Below are 14,322 nucleotides of genomic sequence, written 5' to 3'. Positions count from 1 at the left end.
AGGTAACCATGTGAGGTGGATTGTATAGCTAATAAGGTGAAATATAATTTGCTTCAGTGCAAATCATCCTACTAGGAGAATGATGGCAAACCTGCAGTGATGGGAAAGCCTCTGTTAGAGTAAAAGTACGTTTCCATCATCAGATTGAATTGATGTGTTCAATTAGAGACACACGGTAAATCTGAGGAAGGTTAGTAATAGACCATGATGATCACTGGATAAATTACTATTTTTTCCTTCTGAGTTTTGATATTCCTTTATATGCCATTAGGGAGGCAAGCAGGCAGTAATCAACACAGAGGCAACCTCAGAAATTGTCTCACAAAGAGCCCACGACCCCCGCAGACAGAGATCATTTTCTGTGCTTGCAGGTGAAGTCTGAAGAAGCACCTATTCTCATCTCACCTGCTGTGTTGTCACTGCTCAGCTTCAGAGTCACATGGTTAGTTGATATAATCAAGAATTAAGATCAGACATGAAGCCTTGACATATGTGACAAGGAAAAAAAAGAAAAGGAAATGCCCTTGCATTAATCCTATAACTTATCTTTAGTTCAAAATTATCAACTTGGGATGGTGCACCCGTGACACGGGTTTTTTTCCACTGCGCGATCCAACAGTCTCAATGGTAATATTTCTGCTGCTTCTTTCCCCTGATAAGCGCAGCTGTAGTTTATTCTTCCATTTGGTCTCAATCCTCTGCTGACATTTATGTTCAGTGCAGAATATATGGCATCCCAAGGCATAGAATGGCTATAATAATATACCACTAAATTTATCCAAGCATCTAAATTTTATTTTAAAAGCAATTTTTTTTTTTGCCATTCAATGTGGTAAATTCAAATAAAATTGGTCACAAGTGCGTTTTTCCCCCAGAAATTGGAGATGAAAAATACAGCCAGTACAAACACAAAGCAAAGCTAAATAAAAGCCTAGCACCATTACCACATGGTATGTTTTCAAAATCCAACAGTGTTCCAGAACGCTAAACACTTAAGTTGGAAGTAGCACTTTGCCATGAAAAGGAACCAGCTGTAGGTCCCTCTTTCACTACATATTGTTCAAAACAAAAAATAACCCTATTGAAAATAAGCCTCGGGTAGATGAGACCCAGAAATCCAATGGTATGAGAAACAAAAGAAAGACAATTGTCATTTAAAAATTAAACTGTGTTTGTAACAGTTTATGAGCCTTGCAGATCCAGCAAGCCTGCTGAATATTAATGAATAGATTGATTTGTCAACATATTAGCACCACTGTCAGACATAACAGCATGGAGGAGATGCAAGGGGACTAGGCAGTGAAGTACTTAAAAATGATGGGCTGGGTACCATGAGATTCTATCATGATTGATAAACTATAGTGAATGATGTGGGTCACAACTTCCACTGGGTTTTAACATTTTAAACAATCTCTATTTGAAATTCTAGGATTACTTGCGTTTAATTTTTTTGAAAAAGAGTATGCTTTTTGTTCAGTAATAAGGAACTTTAAAATTATGAGCCAAAGACATACAATGGTTTAAATGATATCTACTTAGTTGAGTGAATTTTTAAATATATGTATGTGTGTATGTGTTTATATACATATACATACACACACATACATATTTCAAAATCCAAATGAGTTAATATCTGAAAAGGTGTCCCACCAGGAAAGGAACCTTTGATAGCAAATAAAATATAATTAGTGAGACTTTTTTCCTGACAAATAATAATTTGTAGAGAGAAAATGATCTGAAGAAGTTTTAGCCAGAGCATTGGCATTATAAGTACTCAAAAACTGGCTGTTTATTTGTGCTCCAAACTGAAATGTTTCCTATATATCCCAATTATAAAAATAAAATTTCACTTCTGAATGTATATCCTAGTTGAGTTGAAATGTGACATCTAAATATATGTGGAGATGTCAGGATATAGGAACAACAAATGTTACATATTCTGTAAATTTGCTTTCTTTCACAATAACAACACAGAATAATATTTCAAAATACAGAATGTTAAAAATCTTATCCTACCCCTGTACTGCTCCACAATACCAATCCACTGAGCAATTATCCAGAATACTCTTATGTTGCTACTGTAATGGAAAATGTACAATTTCATGAGGAGCCCTACTATTTCTCAATTTGAGCCTAGCACAATGAACAAAATGCCTCTAGGTTTTTACCCACTGGTAGAAACAAACCCAATCCTTTTTCCAAATAAAAGCTTATCTCAGAGGTTTGAAAACAGCCATCATGTCACCCCAAGCTTTCTCTTCTCCTGGGCAGTCAGTTTTTTCTTTAACCTCCTGTTCACTCTGGTCCAGACACTCCCCTCTTTATGTTCTTTTTAAATCAAACCTCAAAACTGTTCTGACTCAAGGTTCAATGAGCCTGAGAGTAACCTGAATCCACCATTCCTTCATTATAAAGAACACATTTCTTTTAGCATGGCAAAAAATAACACTTGATTTATGTATAAAATGTAGACTCATGTTGAGTTTACTGTGCATTTAGGACCCTGAGTTTTTGCTTATAAATGTTGTTGATAAGCCACATTTTTCAATTCTGTACTTAGACTGGTTTGGTTTTGGGGGGGGGGGTGGCTAAATAGAGGACTCTATTTCATTTGTCCCTGTTAAATGTTATCTTACCAGTACAGCTATATGTGTATCTAGTTATCTTGGAACTTATTTGTGTAATCCAGCTTGTTTGCCCTTCCTATCGGCATCCTCTGAGGAGAAGCTATCCTGAAACCTTTCTATTGTCTTCGTTCCGGAATACTGAACAAGATGGGGCCTTCTCTATGTTTATATCCATCTATTCTGGGGCCCTTTGAACAATATTAAACCAGTTTTTAACTACTTTCAATGTTCTCATACCCCTAGTCCTTTGCTATTCAAAATGTGGTCTAAGGTTCCACCTGGGACTCTCAGGTTCCACCCCAGACCTACCTAATCAGAATCTACAGTTTAAGATCCCTAGATTATTCATATGGGTGTAAAAATCTGAGACGCACTGCTTAGCACAGCCATTCTCAACCCTAGGAGCACATATGAGAAACACCTGAGGTGCTTCTAAAACTACCGACACCTGGAGGCCCCTAATGATTTTTCACTTGACCTTTGGCTTGAGTATCAGCATTAAAAAAAAAAACAAAAAAAACCAGAAACCTCGCCCAAGTGAAAATGAAAAAAAGAACAATTCACCCCAAACTTCATTAAACTAATATAAATATATTTTAATTTAGACTTTAAATTTTGAATCAATTTGGCATCAGTTTGGGGGCTGCTGTATGCTGTGTTTAAACAATTCATGATTTCCAAGATTGTCTTTCTAGTCTTCAGGAGGAAATTAAACTGAATGTAAAGCAAAGGACTACCCAATGATAGAATAACTTTCTACAGAGGAAAGGACTGGGAAAGGAAAGACCCTGCTTGAGTCTCTAAAGGTCTTGCACTTCATTGGATTGCGGTAATTGATTCAGGAACGAGTGAGATGATGATTTCCAGTGGCCTTGTTTGCTGCCGGCAGCCTCTGGTTTCAGCCCCTGAGAGGAGCGTCCCACTTAGTGTTGCCGGGCAACAGCTTGCCGGGTTGAGAGCTGGAATGTGAAGGGTTGCAAAACGATTTTTTAAATAAACACATAACTTACCATCAGCATGAAGCAAGCCAAAGGGAGAAGTACTGAGCCTACAGGGTGACAGGCAGTGAGGCAGAATGGAAAGGGAAAAAAGAAAACAAGGAGCTCAGTAGCGACAGATGAAGACTCCATCACTAGAGTGATAGTTCTGATCTGGTTTCTAATTTGAAAATTTGTACCTCAATAACTTGCAGCTGGATGAAAGACAGTATTGGAAAAAACAATTTTTTCTAAACTACCATGTCTGGACAAAACAGGTCAGCCCCCGGGTTTCATAGATAATTTCTCTCGTGTCAAATAAACGTTGTAAAGTAAACATGATCTGTATTGCAGATCCTCTCAGCATTATTCTGATTTTCTGATGGAAGTCATTGATCCTGTGATCTGTTTGTAGACGTGTGATGTCCTACCATCCAGGAGTATTTTTAGCCAAAATATACAAACTATATGCACATAATGTGGATATTAAAACTTAGAGCTGAGAAAATGGATATTTAAATTTCTAATTAATGTATTCAATCTATCAAATGCTATTTAGCAAGCATTTTCCTAATACATTAAATGATGCATTTGATTTTAAATATTTATGAAATTGTGCAAAAATGAATACACAATCTGTGGGACCTTAAAGGAGCTAAAATCTAGTGGGGAGACTGGGGGGACAGACAGGTACCTAAAATGAAAGATGGGAAATGGGGGAATTCCCTGGCGGTCCAGGGTTTAAGACTTGGTGCTTTCACCGCAGGGGCCCAAGTTCCATCCCTGATCGGGGAACTAAGATCCTGCAAGCCTCTCGGCTTGGCCAAAAAAAGATGAAAAATGGAAGATGACTGAGAGGTGTGACCTGAGGGTCCTATTATGTCTTCAGATATGTCCAGTTCCATTCTTAATGTTGGATTTTCTCCAAGCTTTGGATGCTGTTTAGTTTAGCCATAGCTATGACACATGCCAATGTCCCTTCTGCATACTCAGAACCTATTGTCCATACACATGGTATTTGCTTTGAAGTGGAGAATGACTGCAATATAGTTTCCACAATTTCAAAGATGATTCTGAATTTTGACACCCTAAGAAAATAGAATCCATACAATTAACACCGATGGAACGTTTCTTTTCATATTAAAACATAAAGCCCTTCAGCACCTGCATATACCATTTAATTTTGTTTTTGTTCAGATATACTTACACAGAACTTCAGCTATCCCAACATCTGCTGAAAGTCCCATCATGGTAAAAAAAAAAAAAAAAGTCTGATAAAATTTTCTCTTCGCTTTCCTGACATTTCAGTCTCTCAACAGATGGGGCAACAAGAGAAATTGCTGTACAGGAAGTTAGGGGGAAAGTAACTTTGTTAGCCAAGAATTTGTTGTAGCAAAAAAGAAACATTAGACGTCATAAAACAGATTTTCTTTGCTCTTATTTTAATTTATAGGAAACATTAATATGAATCCATGGCTAGAGACATTTTAGAAAACACAAAACTCTGTGCTTATGAGAGAGGGGATTCTTTAAAATAAAAATCTGAACCATACAATTGTTTAAAATTTTCCAATAAGAAAGAAAAAGGAAAGACTTCTCACATTGCCCGGATATAGCTATTTGAGGTGTTCAGAGAGCTCAGCCTTAAGACAATTTATTAAAAATATGGAAGGAAGGGATTGAGTTTTAGGATGAATAAGAGAACAGAACTCTCAGAATAATATTAGAAAGGCTAACTCTCAGAGTAAATGGGCAAGTAGAATCAGAAAATAATCCTACCACTCCCTGAAAAAGTTGACATCATATTTACTGCAAAAAGAAGAAGGAACCAGCCACTGCCTATTTTGCTCCTGTTTTCTTTGGAGGTGGGGAGGTGGCTCTTCAAATTGAGAGAATAAGGGAAGGAGGGTGTGAAACAAAAAATATAACTCAGAGAATGGAGGATTTTCCTTCACAGCTTTGGCCCTAGGTACAACGACAGCTGTTTTAAATTACATCTGCTTATTGCCCCAAACTGTGGAGAATCCAGCACTGTGTAGCAATAAACCTTAACCTCATGAAAGGCAGGTATTGGGATATGTACCTTTTGCTATATTTATGGAAGGAAGTATGGGGTACCAGGAATTTGAGGCATTCTCTGCTTCCCCAAATACCTCTTTATCCTGGGGCTCCAGATCTTCCTGGTGCTCCGGGGAACCTGGAGTTTCTGTATCCTTCTAGCTTCCGCCTTGGGTGCTAGTATCCTGTTCTGCTGACATGCCAGCATGTCACCTTTCCTTCTGACTTCCCATTCTGCTGCAGTCCCCTTCCTTACTTCCTATTTCCCACAGCCAGACCACGGTCCCTTTCTCCTTTGCTTTGTTTTTTTTTTTTTTCTTGCATCTCCCTCCCTCCCACCCTCCCTATCCCACCCCTCTAGGTGGTCACAAAGCACCGAGCTGATCTCCCTGTGCTAGGCTTTGCTTTGTTTTTGAAAGAAGTTCACAGAATAGCCCAGTTTCGTATCTGTCTTTCCCATTGTCTCTCCTTCTCCACCCCCAGCCACCCTGCAGTTTCAAAGACAAACCCTGTCAGATTCCCTCTAGGTCAGAATTCTGAGTCTTGATTTGAGTTTTGGAACTGGAGTTGAGATCCCGTTTGGAATTTTTTCCTGATTGTTGACTCTCTAGGGACTGCTGTAGCTACTCCAGTTTTACTAGTCTTTTTGCTCCTTTGCTATTGGCTTCCTTCTTCCCTTAACTTGGATCCTTTACATTTGAGGGTTACCCATAGCAGTCTCAGCTGGGAGCTAGTACCTAGGGGGCAAATAGTGGTATCACAAGAGTACACTCAATGGCAGCTATAAACTATGACTGATGTTCAGAACAGGACTTACTGCATATTGAAGAGGCTAACAGAGGTGCTCCTAGAGCCATTGTGGGTAGTTAGTAAATCATGGATAAAATGAGAGAGATACCAGAATACTTAAGACAGGCCAGAGTTTTCTGAATTTCTAAAAGGGGGAAAGAATGGATTCTGTAATCATTCAAGAAGAAGCTTAATATTTGTCCTTGTCAAAATCCTAGAATGAATGATTAAATGAATAGTTTGCAAATATTTAGAAACAAATCCTGGTACTGAGAAGGAAATGACTAAAAACCAATACTAGTCAATATTAGTTTACTTAGAATCTATTACTCCAGAATAATTGCATTCTTTTTCAATAGGATTGCCAGATAGGTAGAATGAGTAATACCAAGGACTGATGTTTCTTAACTATAATAAACCATTAGAAAAACATCTCCCACAGCAGCCTTTGGAGAAGATGATAACATATGGACTGAATGGGATACTCCTAGGAGGAAACATTGCTCATTTATGAGTGTGTTCAAAGAATAATTAATAGGCATGGCAGTTGGGCGTGTAATCTATTGGAGAGTCATCAATTCCTATGTTTAAGCCTTATCCTGAAAAAAGGTTCCTAGTAATTTGATTAATACATAGCAGATAGGCTTACTCAGTTTGGAAGTGGTGGAAAGCTAGAAGATTAGTCCCTTCGATAGGAGAAGATCACATCACATTCAGAATAGTCTTTGAATGCTGAAATGTTGAGCTAAGGTCACAAAGAGATAGATAGATAGATAGATAGATAGATAGATAGATAGATAGATAGATAGATAGATAGATAATAGATAGATAGATAGATAGATAGATAGATAGATAGATAGATAGATCGATTGATCTATCCAGGCATTTATGTACATAAAAGTATGGTGGAAACATGACTAAGAAGAATTTAATGTTCATTATTGGAAACTTTCTAAATTTAATTAGGTTTTGAGATTATTATTGGTTAATAATAATGAGTTAATGGTATGATGTGGCTACTGCATGCCATAGTATTTAAGAGCACGGGCTTTGGAGCCAGTTACCCTGGGTTTCAACCTCAACTGTTACCTGGGAACTGTCTGACTTCGACCAAGTTATATGACCTTTTGAAGTTTCAGTTTTTCCTTTTATATAAAATAGAGATTAAAATAGTAACTACTTTCATATGTTTGTTAGGAGTACCTAAGAATATGAATGTGAAATTTTTTTAAAAAAGGAAAACCTTCCATCCTAGGCTATATGAATAATATCACAATTAAGTTGTCAGTTAATTGTGAGGAAAATTCTGGTCCATTGTGAACAGGAACATTGAAAAAGAGCTAGTGAACATAGAAATAAGGGTGCACAGGGAGACTGAAGAAGCTAACGGAACCACAGAAGGTGAGGTTAAGGTGAATCACTGTCCCCAGAACTTAAAGAGCTGTCGTATAGAATAGTCAAGTTCTCCATTGCATCTAGAACATAAATAGGATTAATGTGGGTCAGTTATAAAAAGACAACTTTGGGCACAACATAGGAGAAAAGAATTCTTGTCACTGGTATCCTGCAACACCGTTGAGATGTGAAATAGATTGGACTACTGCAGTTAGTCACTAGGACCCTAGCTAGTTATATTTAGGGAGTGCTAAAGAAAACATTTTTTTCTTTGAGTAGGATATTAATTAAAGGTCAAAGATTTTAAATGGTGCATTTTGTCATGTTATATGTGTGTGTGTGTGTGTGTGCACGCGCGTGTGCATATTTTGCCTTTGCAATTAGATTGGGAGCTTTTCAGGGCTTTATCATTACCTTTTTTATTCCCAATGCCATTGCCAACAGTAATTCCGTAAGGAATATTTGGTGAATGAACAGATAAATGAATGATACATATATGCGATAGACATGGTCAATAAAGAGAATATTGTAAAAACAAAAAAAACAAAACAGTAGAATCTCTTTTTAAAAGTGAGCTTAGTGAAAGGCATTTTGGATGGTATATTTAATGCTGGGTTGTATGAGACTTGATTAGTGAAAAGGATGTTTTAGGAGTTCCAGAAACAGTGACCAGTAGAATGGAACTCTCAAACACTACGATAAACCTATATTCTCAGTAACACCAGGTTCCCAACATGTAACTACAGTGTCCAACATTTAATAGTTAATTATTTCTGTTTTCTGCTATCAAGAGCCATGAAATGTATTTATAAATACACAGATACACACACACACACTTCCGCTAATTCTCTCCTTAGGTCCTAAACTATTTTCTCTCAGAGGTACTTGTCATTGGCTTGCTGTGCTTATTCAGGTCAGCTGTGTACTGCGGCTGTAGTGAGACTTGTGATTATATGCTTCATTCAGCAGAGCAATTTTTTCATCTTCACATATTCCATTCCCTTCAGACACATCTAGTTTCTCCCCTGGCCGTACTTCCTTCCCCATTAGGCAGTGTGATTCACTGTTGGGGCCCATTTGGGCACAAACCAGACTTTTTGTCGAGTTGCTGTACTCCTACCTTCCTAATTATAGAATTCAAAGCAGAAGGAGTGAATTAATAACATGTCTTTATTCCCTGCAGTGTCTGGGGAAGCATAATGCTGCGGCATGCTTACGGTAGCACATGCATTCTCCCGTCTCCCCTTATTCTCCATTTTTGCTGTGTGACTTCACAGCAGCAAGAATGGAAGGTGCACTTTACACACCAGTGAGTAAATCATGTGAATGGATGTTTTAAAGCCCATGCCCAATACACAGTTCACCGAGAGAACTATACTTTCAAAAGCTCTCTGAGAACACATGCTTGGAATTTGAAATTGTACTAAATACTGTGTTTCCTAAGGTATCCTAGCGAAGGCAAGGGTGTAGGGGCATAGACAGCATTTAAATATGTGCTATTGCATTTACTTTCTCCAATCAAGCAATTCTTGGATGTTTGATTCTACAGTCCTTCCATGCAGGCAAATACTTGGAATATTAGTATCAAAGTGATACAATTCTAGATTACCAAAAGCCTGTAAAAATCATTTCTCTTTGCCTGATAACGAGAAGGATTCTGATTCATTCTGATGGAATAAAGTGTTCTTTGTTCCAGGTGGCCTCAGGACTCCTGTGACACTGTATTTTCAGATCCACACAGACTGATGTAGACCAAACAATGGAGTCAAAGCCCCCTCATTCAGGACTTGATGGTTGAGGAAGTTGGGGAGTTAATTTGCATCTTTATCAGATACCTGTCTAAGGTTTTTGATAGAAAGATCCATCTCTCAAGAAACTTAATGACCAGGGTTGATTAAGGGAGGGAATGGACACTTTGGTGGAATGTGAATGCTTTCATTAGTTTGGCAGATTTCACTAAGTTCTTTTTGGGAAGAAAATGCTAACAGGAAAGAAAGAAATGGGAAGTCATTACAAGAATGAATGGGAAGCATGAGGTAATGAATTTAATAAATAGTGGACAATTAATGGTATAGGCTGAAAATAATAGTTTTCAGAAAGGTGAGTGAGAACTCGGTTACATGGTACTCTGGGTAAGATGCTTTGTAGACTAGATAACTAGAAGAATCACTTTTTTTCCTAAATTACACTCTGTTGAAGTCCCAGTCAGAGGCAGAGTATGAGGCTGGATGGTTTGTGATTGTAACCTCTTAGAAGAATTCTTGTTAGACAAGTTGATTACCTGTCTTCCCCATGAAAGCAATGAAGGCTGATATAAGTCCAATTCATGGGTTATTTTTAAAAGTAAAGAGAAAGAGACAAAAGTGTTTCACCACTGGGCCACTGGTTTTTAGGGTCTAAGTTTATCATGAGTCATGGCCTATGTTATGCTTTATTTTCTTCCTTTTAAATGTGGTGTCCAGATGTCTGTCACTTAATTCAAGACTACGGAGCCCATTATGTGTATTCAAACTTTAAACACATTTTGTAACAAAATTAGTAAATTCTTTCTTTTAAATGTTCGTTTTATCCTGCCATTAGTGCAACACATATTTAAAGGATGTATATTTGAACAAAACTCCTACTTCAGAAAAATGTATTAGAAACTAGACTAAGAGAAATTCACATCATACTCACAAAGGACTCATACTCCTTCCTCTACAATTATTTGCAATTTCATTTTTTCGCATCTAAAATAAAATTAAGGCCAAGGTTTTAGAATTCTCAAGGGGCATTTTCTTCAAGTTCTAGTGTCTATTATCACTGTGTTGCATTTAACTGTGTGAAATAGCAGATGTGGAATAAACTATAAATGAATTATGCATATGTTCCAGATATGTCATCTATTTTTACCAATAAAAATTTTTTTCAGCCATTGATCTTATCAATAACTTGCTGCAAGTAAAAATGAGAAAGCGCTATAGCGTGGATAAGACCTTGAGTCACCCTTGGCTACAGGTAAAAATCAATCACTGGATATTTTCTCAGTTGAATAAGCTTCTAAATATTTAAGATTCTGATACTATATATAAAAATCTTTTGTCATATTTTTTAAAGTATAATTATAATACCAGTTTGTTTGCCAAAATGCATGCAACTTCATAGGATTTAATAACAATTTAGTATTTCTAAACCTCTCTCTCTACCAGGAAAATTGGATAAGGGAGAAACACACCATACCACACACATACACACACACACACACACACACACACACACCCCAAAAACAAAAGACAAAAAAAGAAGGGTCACAATGAAACTCCAAGGACCAGATTTCAAAAGCATCTGTATGTGTAATCCTGATAAATATCCAAGTAGATGCCCACCTGGTCATGCACTGTACTTGTTTGGAAGCTATATATTTAAATCCAAGGCAATACTTGTAAAAGAAATGCATGGTAGATATAAAGCACATGCATGTGTTTGTTCTCTCTTAAATATTTTATTTTCACATTGAACTTAGAAGTTTAGAAAAACGATCCTCTGAAATACTGAAGGATTATTTGTAGGCATTAAATTCCAAAGGAATACCAACATTCTGCTTTGCTTGACTGCAAATATTAATTGCCCACCTTCTGATGCCTGATATCCTATAAACAGTATGCATTTGCAAAGTTTAGGTAAATAGGATGGCTCTGGTGCTGATGCTGTCACCCCAGGGTGCCTGATGAAAGACATAGCACGGTGGGAGTGGAAGAAAAAAGGGTAACATGTATGTTGTGGGAGCTGACAACATATGAAAGAGCGTTTTAATGAGTTTTAGTCGTATCTATGGTAATATTTTGCAATCTCTTCCTCAGGATTATCAGACCTGGTTAGATTTACGAGAGCTGGAATGCAAAATCGGGGAACGCTACATCACCCATGAGAGTGATGACTCAAGGTGGGAACAGTACGCAGGCGAGCAGGGGCTGCAGTACCCCACACACCTGATCGACCCAAGCACTGGCCACAGTGACAGTCCTGAGGCCGAAGAAACAGAGATGAAAGCCCTCAGTGAGCGTGTCAGCATCCTCTGAGTCCCATCCCCTATAATCTGTCAAAACACTGTGGAATTAATAAATACATACGGTCAGGTTTAACATTTGCCTTGCAGAACTGCCATTATTTTCTGTCAGACGAGAACAAAGCTGTTAAACTGTTAGCACTGTTGATGTATCTGAGTTGCCAAGACAGATCAACAGAAGCATTTGTATTTTGTGTGACCAACTGTGTTGTATTAACAAAAGTTCCCTGAAACACTAAACTTGTTCTTGTGAATGATTCATGTTATATTTAATGCATTAAACCTGTCTCCACTGTGCCTTTGCAAATCGGTGTTTTTCTTACTGGAGCCTCAGTTTGGTAAGAGTCTACAGAACCTGTCCATGAAGTAGTTCTGTTCTGTGTGTCCCATTGGTGTTGTCACTATAAGCAAACTCTTGAAGAGTAGATTATTACCAGTGTTCTATGAACAACTCCAAAACTCATGTGGAAAAAACGAATGATGGGGGCTGGGGGGTCAGGGGGATGGATATGCAATCCTAAGACGCAAATGCATGAAAGAGTTTCACTGTATAGTTTCAAATCCTTTGCCTGCCTGGTGTGCCTCAGTATATTTAAACTCAAGTAAATGGGCCTAGGTGCACCTACTATTTTTTAAGCCTGAATGCCTTAGAAATGTAACTGCCATGTATAGAACAGGTATATTTCCCCCTTTCTTACAATACCCTGCTGTACCATGGAAAATCAGCAGCTAAGCAACCTTTTGCCTTTGTGTATTTTTCAACAATAACAAATAAATATTCTTGGCAAAATATGTGTCCATCCGACTGAATTATTTTCATTTGTGATCCTTGCTAATGTTCTCTGGCCAAGTAGGAGCAGGGGTATCTGCTCAAAAAAACCAGAAAAAGTCTCCTGACCTAGAACTTAGCTTTGTCTAGTCTGCAGCCACAAAAGTATGTTTCCAAGTGTACTGAAACCTTTCTATCTTGCATGTCATCTAGTTTCCAATAGAAAGGAGAAGAATGACCGAAGCCAAACAGAATACTTGGAGACAAGAATATTACAAACAGCAATCTCAATGTAGCTTCCTGATTTATTAGAATAATGGCTCTAATAATTTCTTTCTAAATAAGAAGATTCTGAGGTGAACTATAATAACACATCAATACTGGAAAATTCCTAAAGAGAAAGCCAACTTAAGTAAAGTTCTATAGCCTAGGGAAGACAAAACTAGTATTGGGCTTAACAGACTTCAGGTGTGTGGAGTGGATAATTGTGGGCTGTTTTTCTTTGTAGCAGGATGACAGTGAATTATCATGTATTACTGTTACTATATAACAGAAAAAAAATTGTAATAAAGGTTTGGAAGAATTTTATGTGTTGTAAGCCACTTGAATATGTTACATAATTATGTTAAGACAACAGACAATATTTGCACTTGGAGGGATGGGAGGAAAATAGTTGATCTTTCCAATGGTTAATTACTATTTTGTATTATTTTAAGGGATTTGGAATTTATTCTGTGTTAAGTCTGAGGAAATCATTCAAACTTTTTAAGCAGAAGAATAATCAACATCAACAAGTTCACTCTGCCAGCAAGACAGAGTCTGGATTGAAGCCAGGGCAGGGGTGAGCCAAAAGACCAGGTAAACTATTGTAATAACACATCGGGGATAATGAGGGCATGAACTAAGGCAGGAGTAAATAGGAAACTAGGTGGAGAGGTATATATAAGAGATGTTGATGGGTGGAATCAGTGGGACTTGGTTACTGGTTGAATGTGGAATATAAAGGAGTCCAGAGTGAATCCTAGGTTTTAGCTCAGATGAATGATGGAACTATTAATCAAAAGGAGTTACAGCCTTAGAAAGGGTAAGTTCACATTTGAACATGTTGAATATAAAGTTCCTGTTAGACATCAAGTTTGAGATATCCTGAAGATATTTAGATATGTGTGTAGAGTTTAGGGAAGAATTCTGGAGTTGAAGGTACAGATTTGGGAGTCAATAACTCACCACAAGTTGATTAGAATGACTCAGGTCCTTGGGGGTAGAATGAGAAAGAATGATCATAGGACACAAACCTGAGAAATATCAACATGAATGATTCAATCAGAATAAAAGGAAAATTGGAAAGGAATATTTAAAGATAGAATTACACGAAGTAATATTATGGAACTCAAGGGAAGAAGTAAGTTCAGGAATGAAGTAAACAATAGTAGAAAATATTATGGAGGAATAATGGTTTCAGCCTTTTGGGGGGCAGCCTTACCAACTATTCCAGCAGTTTGTAACAAACATTACTCTTTCTGTTACATTCAGAGTAGCATGTCAAAAGGATATCTGTGTGGCCATGCTACTGACACAACTTATTCAAGCACAGGAAAGAGTAAGTAACTGCTAATGTTCAGGAAAAAAAGTGGGCCACTGAAAGTCATGCCACTTTCTTCC

The 14,322-nt window shown here is 37.5% G+C and overlaps 1 protein-coding gene across 3 annotated transcripts in view; it reads left to right on the top strand.

Annotated features, from left to right (window-relative positions):
* Window positions 1–12,188, top strand: part of PRKD1 (protein kinase D1) — a 515,048-nt gene extending 502,860 nt beyond the window's left edge. For 2 of the 3 annotated variants that reach the window (XM_036843896.1, XM_036843895.1), the window contains 2 exons: window positions 10,758–10,843; window positions 11,686–12,188. In XM_036843896.1, coding sequence (XP_036699791.1) covers window positions 10,758–10,843; window positions 11,686–11,904 — 305 coding nt within the window. In that variant the 3' untranslated portion in view covers window positions 11,905–12,188. The remainder of the gene's footprint in view (window positions 1–10,757; window positions 10,844–11,685) is intronic. The other variant, XM_036843897.1, reaches the window with a different exon arrangement.
* Window positions 12,189–14,322: the final 2,134 nt, after the last annotated feature.

Source organism: Balaenoptera musculus, chromosome 2, assembly GCF_009873245.2.
Source record: "Balaenoptera musculus isolate JJ_BM4_2016_0621 chromosome 2, mBalMus1.pri.v3, whole genome shotgun sequence".
NCBI classification, from domain to species: domain Eukaryota; kingdom Metazoa; phylum Chordata; class Mammalia; order Artiodactyla; family Balaenopteridae; genus Balaenoptera; species Balaenoptera musculus.
The sequence above is the reverse complement of the archived record's forward strand: the minus strand, read 5'-3'. Positions and strand labels throughout refer to the sequence as shown.